Source organism: Phalacrocorax carbo, chromosome 7, assembly GCF_963921805.1.
Source record: "Phalacrocorax carbo chromosome 7, bPhaCar2.1, whole genome shotgun sequence".
Lineage (NCBI taxonomy): Eukaryota > Metazoa > Chordata > Aves > Suliformes > Phalacrocoracidae > Phalacrocorax > Phalacrocorax carbo.
Genome location: NC_087519.1, coordinates 46,166,166 through 46,193,818, shown reverse-complemented (window position 1 = coordinate 46,193,818; position 27,653 = coordinate 46,166,166). Strand labels below are relative to the sequence as shown.

The 27,653-nt window shown below is 40.1% G+C and overlaps 1 protein-coding gene across 3 annotated transcripts in view; it reads right to left on the bottom strand.

Annotated features, from left to right (window-relative positions):
- Positions 1–27,422, bottom strand: part of MME (membrane metalloendopeptidase) — a 49,709-nt gene extending 22,287 nt beyond the window's left edge. Inside the window, exons 1-12 of one of the 3 annotated variants that reach the window (XM_064457838.1) lie at positions 27,008–27,422; positions 23,584–23,753; positions 22,207–22,242; positions 14,446–14,607; positions 12,781–12,861; positions 11,968–12,063; positions 11,762–11,880; positions 10,670–10,735; positions 7,186–7,320; positions 4,767–4,868; positions 1,512–1,648; positions 1,319–1,412 (exon numbers count right to left, since the gene is read on the bottom strand). In XM_064457838.1, the coding sequence (XP_064313908.1) occupies positions 1,319–1,412; positions 1,512–1,648; positions 4,767–4,868; positions 7,186–7,320; positions 10,670–10,735; positions 11,762–11,880; positions 11,968–12,063; positions 12,781–12,861; positions 14,446–14,607; positions 22,207–22,242; positions 23,584–23,743 (1,188 nt within the window). In that variant the 5' untranslated portion in view covers positions 23,744–23,753; positions 27,008–27,422. Of the gene's footprint in view, positions 1–1,318; positions 1,413–1,511; positions 1,649–4,766; positions 4,869–7,185; positions 7,321–10,669; positions 10,736–11,761; positions 11,881–11,967; positions 12,064–12,780; positions 12,862–14,445; positions 14,608–22,206; positions 22,243–23,583; positions 23,754–23,943; positions 24,088–26,454; positions 26,602–27,007 lie in introns of those variants that run through there. The other 2 variants (XM_064457840.1, XM_064457839.1) reach the window with 2 other exon arrangements.
- Positions 27,423–27,653: the final 231 nt, after the last annotated feature.

Sequence of the window (27,653 nt, the reverse complement as noted above, 5' to 3'; positions counted from 1 at the left end):
GTATGTAAGGATTTTATCATGATAATGTATAAATACGTGATAAAGGTGAGTGGATAGTATAATGGTATGAATGCAAGGAATATAACAGACAGTGTCAATAGAGGGCAACTCTCTGAAATCATATTTTATAATGAAGTTTATATTTCATAACGAAGCAACTCCCCATCTCTTCAGAGGTATAGATCAATGACTTCTGGTGTTCAAACACTGTAACTGCTATACCTTGAACTGAATTACTTGTATTGAAAAGGAAAATTACGGTATGGGAGATTCATGGAAAGCCATAACTGTCCTAATATTAATATTTGAAAGCAAACTTAACAACACAAACATTAGTTTATTTCCACTGCACTTAGTGTGAGAAGCTCCAGCTATACTATATCATATATTATCAGTTAATTAGCAGACAATTGTATGTTTTTATACAGAGACTATGGTAAAATCTTTTTCTTTCAAACTTTGATATTTTTCTAAATGAAATTTCCTCAGTGAAGTCCTAAGATGTAGTGGGGGATAACTTTAGTGTATGAAGTACAAAACATAGTATTCCCTGACGATGCAGACTAAGCAAATCTAAAGCTTTGTATTAGAATAGTTTCATACTTTAAAGAGTAGGGGAAAACTCTAAATCATCAATGAACAAGACTGCCGTATTCAGACATAAAACTGACCAAACTGAACGTTCATTGACTTCCTCAAATAATTATGTTTTTATGTAACAAGCAGAATCTCCTTAAAAAGCTGCATATGTGTGTTAAAGTATTTCTTATGGGACTAACTGATATAACAAAACGGCCTCAATCTTTTTTAATGGAGCTGAACAAACTTACAAAGTAGAAAGTTCTACTGTGGAAATACAAAGGACTTCTATCTCCGATCTGTTTGTGAAATTGCTTACCATTTCCTTGAAAGCACTAAAATATCTCGGGATCAAATGATTGAAACCCAAGATTGGCCTCACATTTGACTTTGAATGTATTTCTTCGGATGGTGAAGTGTTTGTAATAAATCAATCAGAACTGCAGAGTATCCTTTGCAAATAAATGGGACTGTTCTGTTATCAAAATGGGGATTAATTTAGACACAGAAAAACATGGAGACCAAATACCAGAACAGTGCTTTTTGAATCCACTCCAGCTATCAAGTGTATATCATATAAATTATGTGTACAATCCGGCAGAAACTTCAGCAAACACATTAGGTTTTGTGTGCAAAATTCAAAATAAATTAAATTTTTATATACTACAAGTACATTAAGAATTTATCTTTTATGGTTCACAAAAGTCTTTATGACTTAGAGAGAGTTTAATTTCTGTACCTTACGAAAAGCATTCCTTGTGTCCTTGTAGTTACGGCTTAGGCTGTTGACAAGATCCATTATGAATCTCCAGGCCATGTAATTTTGAAGGTCTCTGTTTAACAAAACAACAATAATAAGCTGGTAATGTTTACAGGCTTTTTAAGCTTATTGGAAATAAAAAACAAATTACAGAAATACCTAACATACCTACCTGGAACTGTATTTATTAAGAATAGACTTCAGCTTGATAAGGTATTCTGGATCACAAACAATTACATGTTCGGTGTTCTCAATGTTAATTTGTACAGTTGACATTATATCATTTATGAATTTTGACCAGCTGAATACCTGGAAAATCAATATGCATTATTATATTATTAAATAATAAAGAAACAGTATTTAGCTTTTTTTTCCAGTGTAAATATGTTTGCATAACACAAATGCTCTGCCTTTAGTTTTCCTACATAGTAGCTGCACTACCTGTAAATGGAGTCATCATGATAATAACTGATCTGAGATAATTTATATCCTCTGTGCTCTAAAATCCTATTAAAATAAGGTATTTAGCAGAAGGGGTTGAGGCATTGTTTTGATTTCAGACTAACACAATTTAAAACGTTATGATCCCTTCCTTTTAGCCTGGAAAAGCAGAAATGGTATATTAAGTAAAATTTTCAGTTGCCTTTTTGCTATATTTGGCTAAGAACTTTTAAATCAAAGCATGACTATCAGCCTGGTTTTCAGTACATTATGTCTCTATACCTGTGGGGCAATAAGATTTGTGGTATATTTGACAATACATTCAGAAGCATATGGTAAGGACGACTTCTGAAGTATGCTGAAGTCCCTAACAGGATTTCTTTTAATAGGCTTTGAAACAAACACACTAAATCCACTATCTATAATGAATTTTCCTCTGCGTGCCACAGTACTAGATACTGGAGAAACAACTGACTTGACAGCAGGTCAGTCTGCAGCATGCTGTGACAGACAGTTCGCAGACAAAGGTTAGTGTTCTTGTTCGTTTTCTGCCTCTCTGGTCCTAAACCCCCATTTTCTTTATGCTGCTCTTCACCTTTGCAAGAGGCCCACATAACTTTGATGACCCAGCACCTATGACAGTTATTTGTTACATTTCCATTTTCTAGCGTCCATCTAGTCTGAACGGAGCACTATTTTAGCACATGGGAGCTCTCAACTGGAAACCCTTTCTGGTTCACTAATAAGAAAATAATTTCCCTTTGATAGGTCTTTGGTTAGTGACATCACGTGCCTCAGACACTATATGGGTCCAAGGAGTGACTGAAGAACAGTCATTCTCTTGCTTACTAAGAGAAGGCAGACCATGGTCACCGCTCGGCTGCGGAGCACTGGGGTGTGAGCCATGGAGCCTGGCTGTAAGCGGGCAAAGAAGCCAGGCTGCATGCAGCCACGTCGCTGTTCATCACGTAACCCAAAGCAACAGAGTAGTATTAATGCATTCCCCTACCCAGGAAATTCACATCTGCAGCTAAGAGAAGCTAAGTATTTTCACAAGTATTAAGTGTGTAACTTGTCTTGCTCTGTATGATACCAGCTGAGAGACAGATTCTGCAGCTGGCAATACTGTACCTTGTACGGTGTTAGATATTCCTCCAATTTCTCCATTCACTTCTTTAGTAAATGACACTAACATTACAGTCATACATGGTATGTCATACCTAACAGGTGACATAGCTAATTCTATATACACTGCTTCAAATTCTCTGTATTGGTCCAAGGTTTCCTAATCCGTGGCCTCTGTGGACCGTCATTTGACTGAGAAAATGATTCAGAGCAGAAGCTGAAAATCATCATCAAAACTCTAGAGCTACTCAGTGCTTTTACAACACTGGGCAGGTACTCATTTTAGTACGGAAAAGGAAGGTGTTACATTTAAGAAAAGCAAATAATCTTTCTACTTTTTTTTTCATAATTTTTTTTGTTAATTTTTGAAATTTCTGTTAGGCCTATTATTTTGAAAAGTATGTGTGATTTTTCCCAGTCTGTACCTTTTCAGAGGAAAGTTTTATTGGAAGAGCCAATGTCTTTCATCAGACAAACTAATGTAGCTGAGGGAAGCAGATAAGCTTTCAGGAATAGAATCACTTTAGGTTTGAAAGAGAAGCAGCAAACTTCAAGCTAATCTTAGGAATAATTGCTGTTCTATCCTTAGACCATTACAACAATGCTACCAAGTCCCATCATGTGTCTTTTGAGCATTTTTGGGTAAATTTAGAGCAGATGATTATTGCTGATCTGCAGTACTCCCCAGGAACTGGAAATAACCAGGGCAATACCATTCTGTGACAAGAGAAGTTAGTTTCTGACATTACGACTGTAACGGCAACTGTTCAACTAAGACCTGTGGGAGAAGGCAAATTATGAAACAAATTAAGCTAGGCAGAAGTGAACTGTCATATAATTTAAAATTGAAGAATTTAAAGTCAATAAAAATAGCGGTGCTTATGAAACTGTGGTAGGAATAATAGTATTTCATAGTACCTTACTGGCCCCAAAAGACTCAGTAATGCACTGCTGCCAGTCAGACCGCAGCGCTCTCCACGTGACACATTAGTTAACCTGCTTGCCTGTTGTGCAAGATACTGAAGTAGAAGCCATTTATGATAAAAAATATCCACATCTAGTAAGACATGATGTTGCTGAGGAGGCACACCTATGTTATCCAATCTTCGGCTATTCATCAGCCAGATTTTGTGGTGCCATGAATTAAAGGTTATACTGCACAAATGGCACAGGGCTCAGGGTAAGAGAAAAGGCAGAGCTGAAACATCCTGGGGGAGCTACAGTGGGAGGAATGGGGAGAATTTCCCCGATTCATAGTCATAACTTCCTGGGCTCCCTTCTGCTTGCTTTGGGAGCCCATCTTACAGACAGAATGTTGGAAAAACAGTCCTTTTTGTTCTGAATCTGCAGCTCTGGGTAAGCAGAGAGGGCCTGAATAGTCATACTACAACATATTTGACTCAGCTGTGGCTGCAGTCTTAACTTTTGCCCCAGGCCCTCTGGAGCTGCTGTGGTAATTTCAGGAAGGGAATTTATTTGTACTTCAATACTCTCCTGATTTCCAGCAAGGGTTATGTATGTGCAAGTTTTGCAAGATTTACCATCCTGAGCCCAGGAGGATAAGTCAAGTTCATAATATTTTTTTCCTTTGTCCTTTTCCATCTCTTTATGTTGAAGCAGAGGGGTAAGATCTGCCTTCAAGTTAGGAGAAAGAGTGGGTACAGGAGCCCAGCCTTTTACGTATTGTTTAATGTCATCAGATGTTTAGGTAACACAGTGTGCATGTCAGGTGTCCTGTTCAATTTCATATGTGTCTAAATTCAAGAAAGAAATGTCTTTAAAAGAAAAAAAGTCAGGCTTCATAATTTAATCTCATCAGTAATAAATTAGAGGTTAAAATGTCAGGTTATTGTTTACTCACCTTCTGACCAATTTCCAATGAGAAGTTGTTTTGGAGTTGTGCCAAGGTCATTTTATTGTACAGCAGAAGTGGATCATTTCTGTCTTCAGATTTTGTTGTTGCCTATCAAAGTTAATGGTAAGAACATTACTGAGTACATTTAGTCAGTTCACAAGAATTTTTGTAAGTGGAAGTAAAAAGAAAAAGAATTAGTATTTCTGGCTTGGTACATTACCATAAGTTTGATTAACGGTAAAGTAACTTATATGGAAATATGGACAGTATTTTATAGATACAAAATATATAAAAGGATAGATTAAATTAACTAAACTTTTGTCAGTGAATGGAGCTTTAATTTTTGGATTTGTTTTGTGTTACAGCATCAACAACTCAGGCTGTGCAGGAACACTGATTGGAACATAGCCCCGTACCACTCAAAGCACTGAGCAGACACTGTTACCCATAGATAAAAAAATCTTGGGAGAAGGGAATAAAGGACATGTATTTATTGAGTATAGGGTGACCAGCGTGCTGTGGTAGGAGTGCAGCGTGAGCATTCTGATCAGGAGGCATGTGCTGTCTGATACATTCTTTCTGGAACCACTGTACAGAAAAGGGGTCATAACTCAAAACTCAAATAAGCTTTGTGTTAGTCTAGGCAACATACCAGAGTGTTAAAAATGTGCATACATTAACACCTTAATGGCATGACTGTATTAGGGCCATTTCTTATAGACAATAAAACCGCCTGACTGCCAGAGAACTGTGTCTGTGGTGGTGCTTTATGAGGCAAGTTAATCACTGGAGTCTCTGGACAGCAAATGTCAGCAGGGTGGTCTCTGGAATTAGGGTGCGGACAATGTAGACTGAGAGGAGGCAAAACCAGCACCTAATGGTAATTACTCCCTTCGTCTCTGAGTACTTTCTTGGATATCTTTCTGTTCTTTTCCTCAAACACTAGTGTGTCCCTTGCTAGGGTGCTTCTGCAGGCTTCTGAAGTGCACTCTTGTATCCTCTTTCACACCTTTGTTCTCGTGCAGGAGTACCTTGTGACAGTGTCAGCACTTGCTCCCCTCATAATACTCCCCTTTTAACTTAAGACTTTTTTTGGTGGCAAAGAGAGAAAATGCAAGTACAGAAATGACTACGGGAGAAGAGTGATCTTGTGATCCGTGAAAGTAATTCATGGGAGAACCTGCCTCACTACTGCCCGAGTACTCTTAACTGACGCAGTCAGGAGCGAGAACAGTAGATTTCACCCATTTAAACTGTTTTGAAAAATCAGCCATGCGAAGTCTGATTTCACCTCTATCCTTTTTTAAAAATGATTTCTCTTTGCCTCCTCTTTCCTAATCTATTGTGCATTCAGTTGTGTTTTCTTTCACAAAATCCCAAGAACACAATGCTAGCTCTGTTCCAGTAACATTCAGGCTGGTGGTGAGTTTTTGATGAAAGAGGTTAAAAACCAAGGCAATATCAGCTTACCCACCACCAACTGTACCCTCTACCAGCAGCCAACTGCTATAGAGACATTTCAGTTGTGGTTTCCTTTCATACTCCCATTCAAATCTTTCTCCAATGAATTACTTTTCTTGTAATATTTTTCTATCTCTTACCTAAGCCCAGAGTGGGCTTCTCAGGAAAATGTGAAGAAAATAAAAATCAGATGGTTTTAGTTTATACAAATGTGGGGAAAGGTCTTCCTCTGCCAAACGCATGGCCTTACTATCAGTGTAACTTGAAAAATAGCTGAAGCTAGAAAATTTGTATATGGGTTGTTTCACAGTCATCCTCAGCTTCAGGTCCTTCTGAAATGTTTACTAATCATAAGCCATGTTTTTGCTAATGAATGCTTGAATTTCCATTTGTTTTTTTCTGTGCAATTTCAAATTCTAGCTATTACTCCAAGCCATACTTCAATGGAGAACAGTGTTTGATAAAAAACGCAGTTGGAACAATCAGCATTGTGGAACAGCTTGTGCAGGACAAACATTACTTTGTGTTGCACGGCAGGCCAGGGGTTGGGAGTCTACTGCTCTGATACCCAAACAGCCCACGGGAAAAAAGGATGAAGGCAGAAGAGGCCCAGAAGCATCTCCCAGAACTCGCTTTCTAAACCAGACTAAACAGAAACCAAGCCTGTCTCTCTCTCTTGCTCTCTCTTTCTTCTCTTGAAGGGCTTCTGTGAACAGATTAGGATAAAAGATTTTGCTATTTGGAAAACAGCTAACTCAAATATTTTCCCTCACTAGTTAGAAGGCATGTCTTTCTCATTATGTGTTCCTCTTAGGTGTTCCAGGCTCCATACATTTTTGGTCTGCATTTGATCCCACAAAGTAACATTAGCAAGTAACTTAACAGCTCAGCTTACAGTTAGCTTTCTTAGGATTTAAGAAAAAAGTCAGTTATTTAAAGGACGCTTTAAAAATGTTTTTCTTACATTGGCAATCTCTTTCTCCAGGTCCATAACTCTTTTCATTTGTTCCGAAATCTCGCTCTCAGTGAAAGAAATATTTCTTTCTTGAAGGATTAGTTTAGCTACAGAAATCATGAAATCAACATACGCAGAACATGCCTGCAGGAAAAAATACAAACATTTTAAAGATAAAACTCTTCAAATGATAGCATACCTTGATTATCTTTAAGATCTCATGTTCATTTTTTATGAACTACAGTTCTTCATCTCTTGCTTAACTAGCTTAACAGTAATTCACAAACAGAAATTAACTTTGCAAATTCCCTCATGGAAAATTGCTGTATATTTTGTAGCACTGTTCAAGACAAACAGTCTCAACTACTGCACTGTGTTTTTATTATTTAAAATGAGACATTTGTAAGTCCATATTTAAACCATCACCCGTGTTTTTCCCAGCTCACTTTAATTACAACTTCCAAAAATACCGCTTCCAAAGAGCAATGTTCCCAGAAACATAAAACTGAGAGAAATGCTGACGGGCTGTGTTGAATTAGCATTGTGGGAAAATCACTCCCAGAAGCAGCGTACCTCCTCTACTGCTTCTTGGAACGTTCAGATATCATATTGCTGTATCTAAATTTAGCATACCTAGATATACTGTAGACAATATAGCATACATTAAAATTAACACATCAAAATTCACGAAGGATAAGAATGGAAGTATAGAAGTATATTCTCTTAAATGTTACACTGTCAAGTATCTACAGATCTCATTATATTTTATGGAACTTAATATTATTCTAATTCCTCTTTAAGCCACACTCTTTTTTCTATCATCAGAAATGCTGTTTTCAATATGCTTTTCAACTGCAAAAAAAAGACCTAATATTAGATTAGCTGTCTAATAATAAATCTATTTTATGTAAAATAGCATAATCTAATAAAAAAGTGATAAAACCTAGGATTAATAAGGTGTGCATGTCATCAACTATTTTAATAGAAATATTTTGGTATGTTCAGCCCCTAAGGCAGCAGGACACACCACTTTAATGAATGCTACATTTATACAGCCATTCGGATAACTCCTTACTTGCCATCCATCTCCTGTCAGCCTCCCCTAACCGCCAACAGCGCTGTCCAGGCTGTGTGTGCTGGAAAACTCTGAGCAGCCCGTGAGAAGTACTGACAGCAGACTTCAAAAAGACAGGTGGCTTACAGCATCTTGAAGGACTGAACTCTCAGTGTTATTTTTAATCAATATAGATATTTTACCAGAAAGAGAAAAGCCCATGAAACTGCTGACAGCTACAAGTCACAAGAGAGAGTGCCTACCAAGCCTGTAAATGCCATTTTAAAATATCCAAATACGATTTATAAGAATTCAGTACAGATAGTACCCCAAATCAGTAAGTCAACAGAGATCTTCAGGTACTCAATGGACTTGATTTTTGGCCTAAAGTGCAGATCATTGTATGGTCAGGTAGCAAAGAACTAAGTCAGCTAATTTCAGATGGACTGTATAAAAACTCTCAGGTATTTTAATGGGAACTTAGATGTCAGAATAACTCCTGTATGAACAGAGGGGTCACATATCTTACAAGAGAATAAGATTTTGAAAATATGTTGTTCACAGATTCCACTTGTATGTAGCTTTGTGGTGGGAAGTCCTGTCAAAGCCAGAGGTTAAAGTGCAGGAGGCAGGTATCTTGCTTGCTACATTCAGCTCAAAGAGTAGAATGACACAGCAGGAAACAGAGCCAAGAAAAGGCTGCTATCAGAGTGCAGGGTTTGAAAGGAGGAAAGTCTCCCACCTGAAGTATTCATGCTTGTAAGAACATTATGAATCTGCATCTCAGCGATAAATCTCTGTTTTTTTAAAAATACTTCCTCTTATACTTTCCAGCAGTGGAAAGTAGTGTGATAATTTCTGGTAGGTCAGAGATTAGAACAGGAATTATCTTTTAGTGCTGCAGTCAATGTAATACAAGGAAGTGAGCAAACTGCGATACATGAGCCAGCTCCTGGAGGCCATAACGTCATAATAATATAACTGAATGGTTAATATAGTAATAATTGTCTTTACTAGCATATGATCTGTAATTAAATGTAATCAGTATTAGAGTATTAACTGTTAGCAAGTCAGCAAAATGCCTACAAAACCAAATGTTTTGTGTTTTCTTATTGCTTCTGCATTTGATTACACAGAAGAAAAGTAATTAAAGGTTACTGTGGTAGCAGTTTCACCTACATGACTTCAGCACATACGTATACTTCAGCTCTCAAGGACTTTAAGCACATCCAAGATTAGCAATGAGGGATACACAGTGTCAGGGCTAACAGGTTAATTAAAATGTCGATGAATAATAACTAAACATGAATTAAAGAAGACCATATGAGATTTTAGGTATCCAAAGCAATTTCTATGATATCACATACTTTAGCTGCTGCATTTTCTTTCAGCAGTTGACTTAGGGGACTGTGATCTTTTCAGATCTTTCATGCAGAAAAGCGTGTCTTTGGTTCTGAATGGTCCTTTTTTTCTTTCTAAGCCTAAGTGATATGATTAGTCCACCTGGACTCCACTGACACCTGCAGTACTTGCCAATCGATGCCAGTTGATCATAGTTCAGAAATGGCATCCTTTTTGTAGTGACGGAAAAGGGGTGATCCATAAGAACTCATATTCCATCTTAATACAACTTTGACAGTTATGAGGTACCTCTTGATTCAGCTGTGAAGCCTGGCAGAAGCTGTGTAACAAAGCTAAATTGTGTCATGTCTATTTCCTTTCAAGAGGTCCTAAAAAGTCAAGTAACTATTGCTCTTCTGACTTGCATAATCATACAGGAATTGTGTGGAAAAGCTACTACTTTTCTTCCACATACATGTTCAGTGATTATAAGAGGAATGGAAGAGAAGGAAAGGGGAAACAGGAAGGGAGACAGGCTGAGGTGTCTGGGTTGTAGTGATGCCAGAGAGATGTGCAGTCTTCTCATCCAGTGCAGAGACAATTGGTACGTACTGGCAGCTGGAGGCTAGACACAAACCCCTTGGCTCCTAGTGAGCCAGGAAGACCAAACTAGTTCTCTAGCATTTATGGCGTAATATTATAACACCTCATCTTCAAGACGCTTGTTACACTCCCTCCCATTCTTGGCTAACTTATTTCTACTTGCCCTTAATCTCATTTCTTTATACCCTCTTCATTTCCCTTTTGGCTCTCTTGCCTTTTTGCACACTAACCCATGTTAGAACTTCTTTCACTAGTCTGTCACACATCCTATTCTCACCTGCAGATCAACCTTGTTTAAATGCTCATCATTACCTTTCTCATTCCAGTTTCCCCAAGTCTCCCAGTGGTGTTTCCCAGGGGCAGTACTGGAATCATTCTGGGGAATCTCTTGGGTTCCTGCTCGTTGCCTATCCCCACTCCTGAGGATATGTCTGCCTTGAAAATGTAGCCTAAAACTTCTAAAATGTAGTCAGTGATCTGTCAGCTCCGTCTTACCTCTTTGTATGCACCAGTGCATTCATAGTAGTCACGAGAAGGAAGGCCAAGCCCAGGCTGATCAATCTATAAATTCAAATAAAAATTAAGAAGTGCTTAAGGAGAAAATGGCATAGTATTGTACTGGTTTTTGGTCAAATATAGGTTGCTGATGCTTCGCTCTTGTCAAATTATCTTCTGGCCAAAGGGGACTTTCTCTCTCATCCTGTTGCCCTCCTTTAATTCTTTTCATTCACCTTATACTTTTTGTCTTTCTTTTCAGTCTTTTTTTTCCTCTTGCTGAGTAATACATGCTATGTGTAACCAGTGTGAAAACAGTGGACGTACAGAAAACAAAACAGTCCACAGAGAGGTAAGGCAGTTACTGCACCTTTGACATTCATACATGCAATGTAGTCAAGGATCTATCCACCCATTGACAAGAAAGATTAGACCTTTGCTCTTGTAACTGTTGTGTCTCAGGAGTAGCTGGTGAAGATTCACCATATGTAATACTGTCTTCCTCTGGATTTTCCATTTTCAGAGATCATCTTACATTTACAGGCAGGGCAGCCTCAACATACTCCTTATGCAAATGTTCTCAGCCACTTTCATATTTGTGCCAGCTGACTGCAGGTCCTGTTAGCACTTCGGCATCTGAATACCTTGTAAAAACACGACTTTGTGGGCTTTCTGCCATTGGGACTGTAGCCCAGGTTTTCAGTGACAGAGCTTTCTGCCTGAAGTACATGGTAAGGAAATCATGTTTATTTATTTCCTTGCATGCATCCATAAGCAGATCGTGTCTGTCTTCTTTCCAGTGTACACATAAATTGTCTGTATGTCCTTATATGCCTTTGTTATTCTCACCTCACTGAGAAAAATAGTGTATGAGTGCACACAATTAAGATGTTAACTTTGAGAATGGACAGTACACTGTGAAGGTGATAATTTAATTTTGAAAACCACAGAGATTCACAAATTCATCTACAACTTACTCTGGTAAAATTTCAAATCACTAATGTTTCTCCTGGTTAACATTTAAGGCTATGCTTCTCGTTATTTTTCTGTACTTTTATGATCAACAAGGCAATGCCACCCGGAAAGACTTACGTGAATGATATGTGCTGTGGAATTTTTATCATCTGTGCCAACAAAAAAATTAATAAGGACCTTTTTCCCATATCTGGAGTTCAGCTGTGCAATAGCTCTCTCAACTGTCCAAGTCATACCTAAGGAAATGAAAGGTATACTCAGTTTCTATTTTTGGTAAGCAATGAAATTTTAACTGAAAAGGAAACAAACACAGATTATCTTACCATAGGAAGACTCCCACTTAGTTGTTGCTACAGGCCAGTCAAATACCTCTGGCAATAAACTGATTAAAGGCCTTCCACCTCTGCTATCAATGGTAGCTTTTGGAAAAATAAAATGAGTTAACATGACATTTTAAAACATACGAATGTTATACTATTATAATGAGTTCAGAATAATGAAGCTGAGAAATAAGTTTTCACCATCACCACAATAGGAGTTACAGTCTGATTTATGACTGTGCTTTATTTTAAAAACATGGTTCAGTCATGACTGCAAACAGCATATGCAAATCCTTGAGACCATGACATTGAAGAACTATTGTATTTTCACTCCACAGATAGCTTGGAATAATAGTTTTGAGAAGCATTAATAACATTAAAGGAACTATAAAAACGTGTGATTTAGGAAGCACTGCTAACTGTTTTACTGCTCCTCAGTCTAGTGATCTCTCTGTCTTTCTAGAAGCCTGGTATGCCAATTATTTTCCACCTCATCCCTGATAATTTCTACAAAAAAAGTTAACCCACATTTAACTGAAAGGATTTGAGATTAAATATCTGCAGCAAACTGGTAACTGAAGAGTAATGTAATCTCACCTATAATATCACAGCAAGTAAAACACAAGAAACAGTACTAATTTTACTATTGACATTCTTATTTGACTTTATAGGATGGATACATTTTGATTTTCATGAAGAATTTCTGAGGAATTATGCATAGAAACTAGGAGGATATAGGTATAGCTGACTGTGAAGAGGGGATTTTTTGGATTATATTTATATATCCTATATGCAATAAATTCAGGAGACTCTTACTTTCATTTATGCACGATCTGTACAGAGTTTTTGCCTTCTGCACTGCTGCTATATCATTACCGCTTGGTGTGTCGAGGACATCTGAAACACACAGAGAGCAAATATATCTTAATATCTGGTCTTTATTGGAAAGATACTGAAGGAACCATAGAGGACACCATCCTGAGGACCAGAGGGCAGACGATAAGCACTCCCTGCCCATCTAAAATTCCAGGGAAGCTTTGCCTTTCAAAAGCTGAGGAGGAAAAGCTCTGGAGGTTATAGGCTTGCAATTACATCCATCCATGTTAATATACTGAGCACAAAGGAGTCAGGTAAATATCCTGTGGATCAACCTTGGCGAAGTATAAATGCTCTGACTTCTCAGATGACCAAACTTGTGTGAAGAGAATTGCTGTCAGAGCCCTAAGCATACCAACTGTGCTGACCAGCCTGTAACCATCTTTTCCTGTAATTCTAATCTACAGGCTCTTCACTGCAGCCAGGAGTTCAGCTGTTTGTGTTCAAGGTCTGCTTTGGTATGGTGCGGCTGTGTTACCATGGTTTATACTTCTGTGAAACCAGCTAAATTTTAAGAAAGAGCCATGAGAAGCCTCATCTGATACCCCCACTTGTGCATCCTACGCCTGCTGGCTCAGAAGCAGCAGTCCACATGAGCCCCTTGCCCTTGCTCCTTGCCCATGCTTTTGTAGCTATGCTGGACCTGGCCTTGTACCTTGCTGAGCCTGACCTTGCCTGGCTGACTTGCCTGCAAACCTGCTGCATGACTGTGGACTTGCCTGGTGATCATGGGGCTGTTGGCTGGACCTGGTCACTGTCACTGGACCTGATCTGCTCCTCTGGTTTGGGTCCTGTGGGATTGAGCCCCTTGTCTGTGAGGCCTCTGTCCCTGCCTGCTTGAGTCACAGTCGGCTCCTGGCTCACCCTCCCTTGTGGGGCAGCCCACTTTTACCACTATACAATTACTACAAGTACTACTTTACAACTGCTCTGCTCTGCAGAAACTGAAGCCTAAGGGACACTGTGGCATCCATAAACTGCAAACCTGGCAAAACCAGAAGATCTTCAAGGTCAAAAAAGGATATTCAGTCTGGAGAATGGTTTGGAGGATGTTTCAGGAGTATAAACTGACTTTTTACTCTATTATTTTCATCTGAAAAAGGGGAATATGGACAATTGGACACTATTACGTTTTGTGGGAAAAGGAATACTTCTATGTTTATGACGTGACTAGTTGGAAAATTGTTTGCCTGCTCTTTGGGGTTTAGCTGATAGAATACAGATATGCAGGACATAGGGCTACCAGAGAGCAACTTCTGTGACACAGGCAGACCTCTTTCTTCTTCACCTAGCTTGGCTGCTATTGTTAGTGCATGATGGTAATGATACGGATTTCTGTTGTTATAATATGCAGATGAGCACACAGAGTCCAGATACCAGAAAGGTCAGGTCTGGTCATCTCCGCTCCGGTGTCAGGCACAACAGCATAACTTCTATGGCATTCTCCAAGCAAACAGTTTCTGGTAGATTTGCCCTGAACTGAACACAAAGAAACTGAAATATTTGGTAGTACTTTAAGCTTTGCTAGACAACCACATTTTATTAGAATAACATGTAAGCCGAAGAAGAAACTTTATATAGTCCACAAACATAAACCCCACTGACCTTTTAAAACAACTTCTAGTTCATCTCTTAAAATGTCAAAGTTACTATAACGGGAGCTGGTTTCTGGAATGACGTTCCTTTTAAGCCATCCTCCACAGGCATATTGGTAAAAATCATTACAAGGCTCTGCAGTGGTGTCCATGTTCTCAAGGATTCGGGCTGCTGTAATACAAGACAAATCAAGGCATAAAGAATCTTGAGAGAAAATAAATTAATACATTTGTTTGCTCTGAAGGGGGAAGTAATAAGTGTATTTCCTTTAGTTTAGAGTAGCCTCAAGCCTACTTGAATGTTCCAGATCAAACAAAGTACTAGTCAGTGAACAATGAATTACTATTCTTTTACTGCCCATAATATATACACTTTTCTGTTGCCTGTGTTTATTGATGGCTAAACTGACTAATGTTCCTACTCCCTGTGAGTGGTTGCTCAATTTTAAATAAAATGTAAGATGTTTCATTTACTGACTTACACTTCTTTGTATTGAAATGTGCTGAAAAGAGAAATTAAAAGCATAGGACATATCAGAGGTTAAGTATCCACTGTAATGTAATTAAGTATGGTGTAGGCTCAGCTGAATCCAATCTATTTCAATAAAATAACGACTTTGTTGTACTGTTTAAGTTCTTGTCAAGAACGTTTTCCTATTAATGCTTTCCTGAATCTACACTGATTTTTTTTTTTTAGGCCTATTCCTCATTTTATTCTAGAACTGATACTGCCTCTTGCTGTTCCTATTGACCCTCTTGAAATGGCTTGTCAAAGGCTAACTGGTCACTGACTGATCATGACATGGGATTCTCTAATGAAATCTGATCCCTGATGACAGTTTCCCAGCTGCTATTCACAAACCTTCTGGCCTTTTCTTTTTTGTATTCCTTTTCCACCTTATTAGTGCTTTCACTACTAATATGCTAGCACAAAGTCTCTCACAGAAAGGATTGATACTGAGAGTCAAGCAAGAGCTAATGATACCTCTGAACTTCCCAGGATACAGAATATCCTTCCCATTTTTCAGACATTATTTTTAGTAAATGGTGAGGCTTATGATTTGAAGTGTTCATTCCTCCCACATGGGTGAGTCAAATATTTATAGCTATTTCTCCAGTACTTTCAATATTTTCCATGTCTGTTTTCTGTTGGAAATGAGAGGTGAATAGACAGGCTATAGTATTTATGTTGACTTGCCTTTCCCCCCCACTTCGTTTTTCTTGGGACTTTCAGTTGGCTTAAAAGTGTTATATTTTAGGCAACATCTGATGGTTTTACAATATTCCAGTGCTTGGAAGATGGAAAAAGCCATGAACACATGCATTTTCAATTTTAGACTGCTTAAATGGCATAAAAACTACTGTGGAAATAGGTACAATGCCTAGTACCTGATTCTTTTCCTACTGAAGCCAATGCCAGGCTGACTCCAACTTGAAAGGATGCAGGATCATGCCAGCAGCCAGAGATTGTGAAATTCACTCATGTTTTTACTAAGTTAGACACTTGCTTTTTACTCATTCTGCGAAAGCATCCAGTCCTACTGCCCAGTCTATTAGAGCAAGGAATTTCCCCCCTGCCTGTAAACTTGGACAAGAGGCAATGGACACATAAAGAAAAAAAAAATATCCTTTTGAACTTAAGAAAAAACTTACTCTAAGGGTTGCCAAGGAAGCTGTGAAGTCTCCATCTGGGAAATAATCAAAACCTGACTGGACGAGATCCTGAGCAACTTTCTCTAGTTGACCCTGATTTAAGCAGGGCCGTTGGACTATGTGATCTCCAGAGGTCACTTCCAATCCCACCTGTTCTGTGATTGTGTAAACTTGTACTTGTTTCTGTCTAGTTTGTCCTATTTCATTTAGGGAAAGGGGAACGTTTTGAATGGTGCACTTTATTCCTGTCCTAGCTCCACCTATTTTCTGTAAAGGAGAAAGACTGCTAATTATTACTAAAATCTCCTGGTTAAGGGTATCCTTATGAATCTCTCTGCTAGGCTGGAGCAGCATCTGAAGGGCAACACTGTCCTTTAGATTATCTTGGCATGTGTTAGTCCAGCAACAAACACTTTAATAGCCAGGACCAGACATCACTGCTGGCTCATTCAGAGCAGTGCGCCAGCCCTGCCAAAAAGAAATGGTAGAACAGAGAATTCTTCAGACTCCAAGAAAAGATGGTTCTTATCCACTGTCTTGTCACTTTAGAAAACAAAACAAAACAAAAAACAACCACCAAAAAAACCCCAAACCAATGAGAAATCCACATCTTGCATAAATCTGAGAAATTATTAACAGTCTACATAATATCAAACCTTGCTTTAACTGTGGAATCAGGTTGCTATATTTGTAGTCGGCATATGTTTAATCTTCCTTGCCTACTACTAGCACACAAAAATAATCATCATAACATTTCTGCTGTCCAGGCTAGCCAATATTAGCTAATCAACTTTTATCAAAACTTGAAGCTTAAATACTGTACACATAACCGAAAGAGCTCAGTCATGGGAACCATAGTCTTTCACTGAGGGCTTCATGCAAAATACATGTATTAAGTGTTCTCCTCAGGCATACTCTCCTCAAGAGTGTAATTTGTACATCTGAACCTCAAGACAACCATTCATTATTTGGCTGATACCACGGATCACTGAAATGTGATTTCATTATCAACCAAGCCCAGAAGCATAGTGACACATGAATTGTCCCTTCAAAGTCAGTGGGACCAATTAGGCTGGACAGAACCCTAAACGCGCTCTCAGCTATTCATAAGTTGATACTTGTGCCCAAAGAAGCTTTATGGTAAGCTCATGGCTGTATGCACTGAGATATTTTTGCTCTGGAAATAATACGTGTGAGACTGATGAATATTTTGTTATTTTAATTCTAATACAAGTTAATTCATACATACACAAATACAAATATAGTATACAGAGTATACTTTTCATTAGTCCTCAGTATTGCTTTGATGAACCAGCGTCTGGGTTTTTTTCCTATTCTCACGTGTTTATTCAATTTCCTCTCACTGAAGAATGCAGAGCCTTAATCTCAATTACTTTTAATGATTAATTTTATTGTGTTACTCCTGATTGCCAGTTGTTGCTTTAATAGTTTACAAATAAAGTAATATACGCTGACATAACAACTAGTGACCTGAGGAAGATAAAGGAGAAACACAATATGCTTACCTAGGTGAAACTGATATGAGAGAGATCAAAATTCCCTATTCTCATCAGTCTGTGCTGTCTGAGCTCACGAAAATTAGCAGAGAGTATGTCAGCTTATTCAAAAAACGCTCACACGTACAAATTACATGGTATCTTCATGTGCTACGCTGCAACGGATTTCACGACCTTGGTAACATTATCATGCAGTTACTGATATTTTAGCCTGTGTATAACCAATTGAATCTTCATTACATTTTTTCTTCTGGTCATTATTTGAAGCTTCTCTAGTAAATGTACTGTAAATTCTGTTAGTGTCTTCACTTTATGCTTTTTCAGTGGCTTGTACCTATTGCAAAATTTTGAAATTCATTGCAAAAAACTGTCACAGTATTGGTCAGTTCTGGTGTAAGGCACTACCATTTCACTTAATGTCTACTCTTAGTTATATTTCTTGAAGGACCACAATTTTCCAAAGTTAATACTTCTTGCTTTCTATGCGTATCTCTCTGTCTAACTGTTCTTCTATGTCATCCTACGTGGTCTGGAAGAAGCAGCCAAATTAAAGATGAACTGCTATGAAATCCTGATTTGAAGTAATATTAAACTTGTACATTCATCCCAGTAAGGTTATTATTAAACAGCAATAATACAGTTTATTTCTCTGGTTTAAGCACCTCACACTGCATTTTTAAAATACTGATTTATTTTTTTACACAATTATGTAATTCTGACAAACTCTTTGAACTATTTTTGAAGCTCTTTGAGCACTGGAGGCCTGAGCAGATGCCAGCTAACCATTCTGGGCTCCTGATTCATAGTGTTCTGCTTCTGGAGCCAAGAACTCACTCAGTCTAGTGGCCACCTAATCAAAGAATTCTTCTAGGTGATTATGTCCTTACCAACACTTGCCTCCCCTTTTCATAATCTATTTCATTCAATGGTCATTTAAGTGTGGAGAAGGCCCTGCACTTCTATAGCAACTTCTACCTTAAATGCATTATACCACAGTGGGACATGGAAATCCTGGCTCAGTTAATAAATAACAATTTTAAATTCAAACTGTTCGTTCCCAACTCTGCTTAGAGCTATCCATTCTAAATCCTTTTCAGACAGATGCAGCATTTGGAGCTGACAGTTCTGTAATGGCTAGCGCATCCGAACTTCATGTGTGGGCTCCCTGACCCTAACTGCTTCCTGCACTGTGAGATTTCATTGCTACAACAGTCCAACACAGCATGCAGGTTTTTAGCTGCTTCTGGAGTTGGCCCTTGCTACGCAGAACACATACTAATGCTACAGATCGTAGTATGGTGAGAAGTACGTGTTCCAGTTTGACATCCTTGCTTTTGCATCTGTTTCGATCTTATCTGAGGTATAGCCCCACAGCTAAAAGTTAATTATAAAAATTATAATTTAATCAGATCACTGGTTGCCTCCCAGGACTCTCACAGTGTGGTATGTAAATACCAAGCATTAACACTTGGTAAAATTCAAACAATTATCTTTTGCTCGGTTGTAAATTTCATGTGTTCCAGGCTGGAGTGTGCAGTTCATGCACACACAGTAGTAGTTACTCACAAGAGTAGTTCCCCTGTCTGCAGTGGATCAGTTTTCACGTCCTATATAAGGACAGCAGAATGTGGATTACAGAAAAGCTCTGTGATGCCAAGTAGCTCATTTTCATGTGAACAGAAAACATTTTCATAGAAGACATTTATAGCATTACCGTGGCATTTTACATGTTTTGAGACTGAATTCTCACCATTTCTTTTACACTTACTCTTTCAATGTTTGAACTAGACAGTTTGTTGAATGAGGGGCAGATGGTAGTAAATGGGATAAATGTGTGAATACAATAAAGCTGTATTTAATGAAAAATTAAAAGAGATTATAACATTAGAACCACACTGTACATTTCTATTTTTGGGACATTTCAGTCTATCTACCTTTTTTTCTCATTTTACATTTCATAGAATTATAGAATTGTTTAGGTTGGAAAAGACCTTTAAGATCAAGTCCAGCCGTTAACCCAGCACTGCCAAGTCCACCACTAAACCATATCCTCCACCACCACGTCTACCCTTCTTTTAAATACCTCCAGGGATGGAGACTCCACCACCTCCCTGGGCAGCCTGTTCCAATGTTTGACAACCCTTTCAGGGAAGAATTTTTTTCTAATGTCCAACCTAAACTTCCTCTGGTGCAGCTTGAGGCCATTTCCTCTCGTCCTATCACTTGTTACTAGGGAGAAGAGTCCAACCCCCGTCTCGCTACAACCTCCTTTGAGGCAGCTGTAGAGAATGATAAGGTCTCCCCTCAGCCTCCTCTTCTCCAGACTAAACAACCCCAGCTCCCTCAGCCGCTCCTCATCACACTTCTTCTCCAGACCCTGCCCCAGCTCCGTTGCCCTTCTCTGGACACGCTCCAGCACCTCAGTCTTTCTTGTAGTGAATACTGATCACTGTATTTGAGGTCTAGCCCCTCCAGTGCCTCACCATGATTATCTTTGTTGAATTGAGGCAATTTTGACTTTTAAAAAATGCTCCTTCTTCACCCTGTTATATAATTTTGTCAGCCTGCCATTTTTCTCCATCAATGTCCTTACTGTAATGCTTTCCTAATTTTACTTCTGTATTGAGAATCTAACATTTTGTGAGAATGTTTATTTATTCCCTTAAATATTTCATGCTGTAAATCTTTTTAACGGAAGCATGAAAGAATAAAATTATTCTGCTTAATTCATTTAGCCACTTCTTGCTAGACCTTCAGTTTACATTATGCCTTATTTCTCTAAACTTACTGCTTTTCCTTTTTGAGTTCATTCATCATCCCATGGTCTATCTGAACTTCTTTTTAACAGATCTGCATAAATATTTAGCTGAAAATGAGCATCTTCAGAGATTAAAAAAAATCAAGTAGATAACCAATTTGATCATTTTTCAAATCACAGCATGAGCTTTCATGGTGGCAGAAAACCACCTTGGAATTGTAACTAAAGGACGGTGATGACCACCTGAAATAACACTTGGACTGTGCTGATGACAATATGCAGTTATTGAGCCAATGGACTGCCTTGGGGCTTCACCAATGGATGACTCCAGTAGGACTGAGGTATGGGGGCAACTAACCTAGCTACTTTGGCTACTGTCTAAAATGAGACCTAAAATTAGTAGTCCCACAGAAGTAAGGAAAGCAATATAATGACCTTTCTGCACTGTTTCTAGCAGGTCTGCAAGTCTAAATGGGGCCTATGAATCAAAACCTTTTGGAAGCCTCCCACGGGTGCTATGCACCTCAGATTCCTTAACAATGGTACTTAAATTACATATACTTTTGCTTGCAAGCACATACGTTTTTCTTGCATGTTGACTGTCAAATCCTTTATGACTCCTCACCGCCTTTCCTGTGTCTCCTATTGACATACAGGGTCTCTGGCTTCTCCTAGGGCTGTCTTTTCCAGAGGGGCCATTCCCAATGATAGATTCTATGTAGAAGTTATGAGTTCCACTTGACATGGAGATAACACACAGCTATTAGAATGTTTATGATGCTTTTCAATGGGAGGTTACCAAGGTTGAACAGAACGCAAGATGTTTGCTTAGTAAGCAAAGAGGGTGTGGGTGCTGGGAAATGATCCATACGTTAGCAATGTAGGGGTCTCCTCCTGGCTTGGAGAGGACTGCTGCAAGGGCATGAAGAACTGTTCAGCTGTTTGACCATGGAAAATGGCATGAAAGCAGAGAGCAGCGTAGAGCTGGCATAGAACCCCTTTGAAATCTATGTTGGCACAGCCAGCTAAATGCTCCTTTCTTTTGAGAAATAAGAGAGAGAGGCTGCTTCCAAGCCTAGGATCAGTCTGTATTAATGAGGTGGAGGGAGTGTTATAAAAGTAGAAGTAGATTAGGGAAAAAGAAAAAAAGGAAACCAGCACTAATTGATCTGGAGGCGAAGACAGAAAGAATAAGAGAATTATAGGTGAGGGGAAAGGGAGAGCATGGATAACTACCACTTCACATACTTCTAGAGGATATATAGGATGGAACTCAGCATTTCTCTGACGCATTTTAGTAGCCTCCTAGTCAAGTTCAGACCAGGATGTAAACTAAGAATTTTTTATGCAGTTGTTACTGCAGGATGAAGTTAGCTTGTCAGACTATAAAATTTGGATTTTTTTTTTCTGGACAAGAAGATTAATATTGCATCTCCTCAAAGAGTAGCACGGCATCTTTAATGGCTATCAGTGATCAGGACTTTCTTTTAATGTACCTTCTTTAAGGACATAGTCTCTGTTTGAATTCTGACTTGGAGGTGGGTGTGAGGAAAAGCCCTCTTCTGATTCACTTAAAGCACTTCCTGAAGCTGGAGGCATTCTTTGGAGAGTCTGTTTCTAAGTCTTAAACTAGCCGGACCCTGATGACTTTGTAAGGTCTGACAATATCACATCACAAGATTTTATATTTGTAGAAGAACTATGCTAAGAAAATTATTTGGGTTAGCAGATCCCAGGCCTCAGTGTGTCATACTTGTCTGCAGTTAGATAGGAACATTACATGGTGGTAATTTTGTTTAAAAATATATAAATTAATTTAAAAGGTATATATTTTCAGTCTTACCTGATTTTATACATTCTGATGTTTTGCAAACCCCATCTAAAAGAGAATACAATAATATTCTTAATTCTTTACTGAATGTCAAGATAATAAAACCTACTGTAAAGTTAATATTTATAGGATAAGGCTCTAAAAATACCATCATCTTCATCCCTTTAGGGCCATTCAGTGCTAGTCACTCATGACGTAGAATTTTTGTACTCACCAGAGGAAAATGTCCTATCAATCAATTAGAGGTGGTCAAGATTTTATTTTTATAAAAAAGAAGAAATTTAGAGAAAAATAACACATGGACTGAAGACAGTTGCAAAGTCAGTTTGAATTCTGCAATATCTTACAATGACAAGAAGACTTGGAAGGAATTAAATGAAAATCCTGAGACATTCACTCCAAAGTCTTCTAAACAAAATACAAGGTTCAGGAACATGAAAATGTTTCCTTTTGAGACTTTAGAAATAAAACATTTTTTTATTTTTCATTTCAGAATGGCATTTTTCCATTCCATAATTGAACTAGGCTATAATAAAAAAGTTAAAACAAAATTATTAAGTACTTTAAAATGAAACAAAGTATTTCATTTCCAGTATAAGGAAACATTCCAGTTTGACCCCGAATGGAAACTTTAGCCTCTCTGTATTATCTTTTCCAAAAATTGTTAGGGTATTTACCCCTGAATGGAATTACTTTCAAATATTTTGGTATGGCTGCTGAATCAGAAAACCTTAGTATGACTACACTCACTACGGGTCCTTGCTGCAACAGCCTGTATAAAGAAACAGTAGGATTTTCACACATATTCAGGAATGTGGAGGAAGCACTGCAGTTTGGTTTTCTTCAGCAGTGTTCTATTCTGCAGAGGTTTTTGCTTACTGAAACGTAATTGCAAACAGAAGTATTGCTAAGTCAAAACAAGCAGATGTTTTGTGTTTACCACAACTTTGCGTGAACAAATGAATTTATAGTGTCCCTGTTGGAAAAAAGCAGTTTTGTGCCAGCGTCCAGCAATAAGTGTGGATGCAGCTTTACATTTCAGATAATTGTGTCCTACTGTCTAGTGACATACATATGAAATTTCATTATGAGGTAGCAGCTATTAATCATCTAATTTTTTACACTGGGTAAGTACAATTTTCTATTATCAGGCAAATAATTCTGAGCTGACCTCATTATTTTATTTTCTGAATGTTTTATGTAGTGCAGCTGTATATACCTTGCAACACAGCCTTTTCTAATACACTATTTTAATATAACGCAACTTCCTTTTTTTTACTATATACTAACAACTGGATTCTATTTATTAAAGCATTTTTTCATAATTTCTTAAAATACCTTTATATTAATATGTATTTGTACATTCAAAGACATTTTAAGTGTACTCACCATCATATGTTACATACAGAATTATCATTATGATCGCTACAATAGCCAGCAGAAGTGCTACAACAGCTAGCCCTATTTCCAGGCGACTCCATCGCAGTTTCTTCTTTGGCTTTGGAGTATTCATTTCAGTTATATCCATCTGGCTTTCTGACTTGCCCATAACCCAGCGTCTGAAAAGGAAAAGGGAAAATTCACTGGAGGACTTACACTGAGCCATACATCTTGAAACTGGCTCCTCAACTGCACAGTAACAAAGATGTTTCCTGGGTTAGTTTTCAAATTATTTGTAACACTACCAGAATGTCAGTCATGAAATTAAAAATTCTCTCCTCATGCACACACACATACACAAGTACGTACCATGCGCTACTTATCAGAGAACAGAAGAGCAGCCTTCCTTCACACGAAGATGCCACCAAATAGAAAAGAAACGCGAACAAACCCAAGCCTATTTTTAAAACATATCCGTGTGGTTTGATCTTGTATGATGGTACAGGAGTTCACAAGCAAGCAAATAGCAAGTGTCCCTGCTTGAATAAAAATTAACCTAATCTGCTAATCACTTATCTAATGCCAAGGGTCAAAATATACCATTGTGCTTCGCTGTCATTCCTTGAAATATTATGTAAGCAATTCTTGACTACAGCTTTACAGCTGTCTCTAAAAACAGAACAAAAATAAAAAGAATCAGTTTCTGCTGGGAGCCTGTTAAATTCACACTGAAGATAGTAAGTCTTCACAGTAATTTTTAAAGAAGTGTGACCAAGTCCTCTCTTTTGAGGTTAGAACACTGTAAATTAGGAGTAACTACAACACATACATGCAAAACTGGTGGGAGTGTGATCGGACTCACGCTCACTCATGGCATGTCTATGCAACAGTAGATTTTAAGATTGTATTCCTGTCACTCCTTAGAGGTAACTCAGCCACCTTTTGCAGTACTGCTCTTCTACAATTATTTGCTCTTTCTTCATTGGCTCCCATTTATTTAGGGCCAGACTTTCCTCTGCTGATAGAGGTTCAAATTCCTATACATACAGCAACGCATTTCTCAGCATTTCACAATGAAGACTCGTTTCTATTCACATCATTTCCTGGGGATCTTTACATCCATAGATAGAGTACACACGCCTTCCATTCCACGGGGAAGAATATGAGGGTTCCACTGGGGTAAATAATGGAAACATCTACATTCACCAGACCCCTCACAAGAAGGTCAACCAGTGGCGCAGGTCAGGGCATTCAAGTCATAGAATCATAGAATTATTAAGGTTGGAAAAGACAGAGATCAAGTCCAACCATCAACCCAACACCCCCAGGCCTCCTAAACCATGCCCTGAAGTGCCACAGCTACATGTTTTTTGAATGCCCCCAGGGATGGTGACTCCACAACCTCTCTGGGCAGCCTGTTGTATTCATCACACTGTTTTTCCCCCACTTCCTGTAAGTCATTGTAACAGCAGAAAGGGAACCCTTCTCAGTTCCTGCATCCATTCAAGTCCAAGAACATAATTATTTTAAACTGGTTTGACTGTATCACTGACTTATATTAATCTTTGTCTCCTCAAGCTGCTACAATCTTTCAGATATCTAGTCTTTGCTTTTCTTCTGGATCTTCTGTTTCTGCCCGACCCCTGTTCTGTAGTTTCCAGTAATGTCTTCCTCTCTTTGATGTTCACCTCACCTAGAATGCTAGCTCCTCCACCACAAAAACATGTCATTGAAGTGTCTGTGTTTATTAACAATATAAAGGTGTCAGATAACTCAGTATTATGGACCTGAGTAAGCAGGGATTTTGTGTTCCACGTGTTTACACAATACCAGTCTCAGTGGATCCTTGGACACTATCACACTAACACTGTTTTTCTACATGAATGAGAGAACATCTTATCTCAGTGTGTCCCATCTCCCCTTTTGTCTCTACTCCCTGGATGTCAAGATGCATGAAGTGACTGGCAGTGCCAGAATCACAGGTCTTCTGTAGCTCAGGAGGCTGGAATCCCACAAGGTCGGCCCAGCCTCCGTCTTTCCAAACCCATAGGGACCATTACAACTGCTTAAATTTTCCTTACGAGCGCTATTTTTCTCTGAAGAGTAGGCTTTTGGTCAAATCAGCAAGTGGTTTCTGAGGCACAAGACTGAAATCCCCCAGAACTATGTAAATGAAACAGCTACATAGAGAAATTTTACCTGCATTAACTGTGAGCCATAAATTCATAGACGATATAAAGCAAATTAACCATTACACCTTTCTCACTTCCAGTTATTTATTATTAACATTATATTTAAAGTGTTTATATTGACTAAATACTGACCAGTCCCCAGAATCCTCTGAATACTTGCAGCCTAATTTAAGAAATGATGCTTATCTTCTGACTCCGATGGTGTCTTTAGAGCACTGAAAACGAAGTTCATTATAGCAGCAAGAAACACTGCACCTTTCATGTGCAAATATGTTCCTAACAGTCAGCTAAGTTTTTCCAAGTGAGTTAATCTTTCTGTTCCTGCAGAGGTGTTCCTCAGGTTTAAAGGCATCCCACTGACTGATTTTTTACTTCTAGTTATTTAGAGAACTTACCTCATCTGCATTAACGAACACCAGGTAAAAGCTTCTTTATACGCTAATTGCAAGGGTAGCAGAAGTATAATTTAAGGGGAGATAAGCCTAGGTATTACGGTTTTCTTACGTTTCTCTTAGCGCTTCTGTGATCCCCTCTGCTCTGCTTACTAAAGCTCAGATTAAGATCTAAGAACTCTTAGATAAAGCAGAGCTCAAATTACTTGACTGATCCTGGTCTAGGGGGCACAGGGAGTGAATGCATCAGCTTTTCTTTTTGGGATGTGTATGTTAAACACCGGCTTGTGGATTACTTGGTTCTCAGTGTGGTCTCCACGGAAAATGCAGCGCGTCACACGAGCACCCGCGTAGCACGTACTGTGCAGACGAGCCGCCCCCAGGCTCGGTGCGAGCTGCACGCGGCCGGCAGCACCCCCGGAGCACGGCGGGGGCCCGGCGGCGCCCCTCTGCCGCCCCTGCGAACGGCCCCAGGCGCGCGGGCTCGCGCGCCGCTGGGTGGCGCCGCGCGACAGGCCCGCCCGGGGCGGGAGGGGCCGGGCCGGGGCGGGACGGGACGGGACGGGACGGGAGGGCGCTCGGCGCCCGCCGTAGCTGCGGAGCGCTGGGCGGCGCGGGCCCGCCGTGCCCGATCCCGTCCCGCAGCCCCCCCCCACCCCCACCCCGTCCCGCAGCCCGTCCCGACGGCACGCCGCCCCGCCACCCAACTTCTCGGTGGCCGGAGCGCGCACGCTGCGGGGGAAGCTCCTAACTTAGGGAAGGTCAGAAATTCCCGCAGGGAAGCCGCGCGGGGACCCGTCCTGCCGCCGCGCCCGCCCCGCTCCCGCCGGCCCCCGGCCCCGCACTCACCGGCTGGCGCTCGGAGGGGTCCGGCCTCGGAGCCGCCACACATATCCCCGGGCGGCGCCGGGCGGAGGCGGCGCGGTGCGCCCCGGGCCGGCGGGGCAGCCCCCGCGGGTCCCAGGGGAGGGCGGCGCGCAGGCTAGGCTGGCGGGGCGGTGGGCGGCCGCCGGCGGGGCTCAGGGCTCGGCCCGCCCGCGGGCGGCGGCGGCGGCAGGGGCGCTGGGCGCCGGCATGGCCGGGACATCAAAGCCCGCGTCGCTCCCCGCGCCGGCTCCGCGCCGCTGCAGAGCGAAGCTGCCGGCAGTCAAAGGAGCCCTTGTCTGCCGGACGAGCAGTTCTCCGGGTGACCTGAAGGCTTCTTCCTCTTCGCGGTCATACAAATGCGATGGGGCGGGAAACAAACAAACAAGTCCCCCCCGCCCCGACAGCGACAAACCACGCTCTTCACCTCGCAAAGCCTCCCCCGGCGCTCAGGGGAGAGGGAAGGAGCTGCCGCCGGGAGACGGGCGGTGGAGAAGAGCCTTATGTCCGACAGAGCTGCCCCGTCCCCGGCTCGGGACCGCGGGCTCGGGGGGCAGCCCTGCCTGCCGCGCTGCCGCCGAGGGCACCGAGGCCGTACGCGGAGCACAGCTGAGCCTGAGTGCGGGAGCAG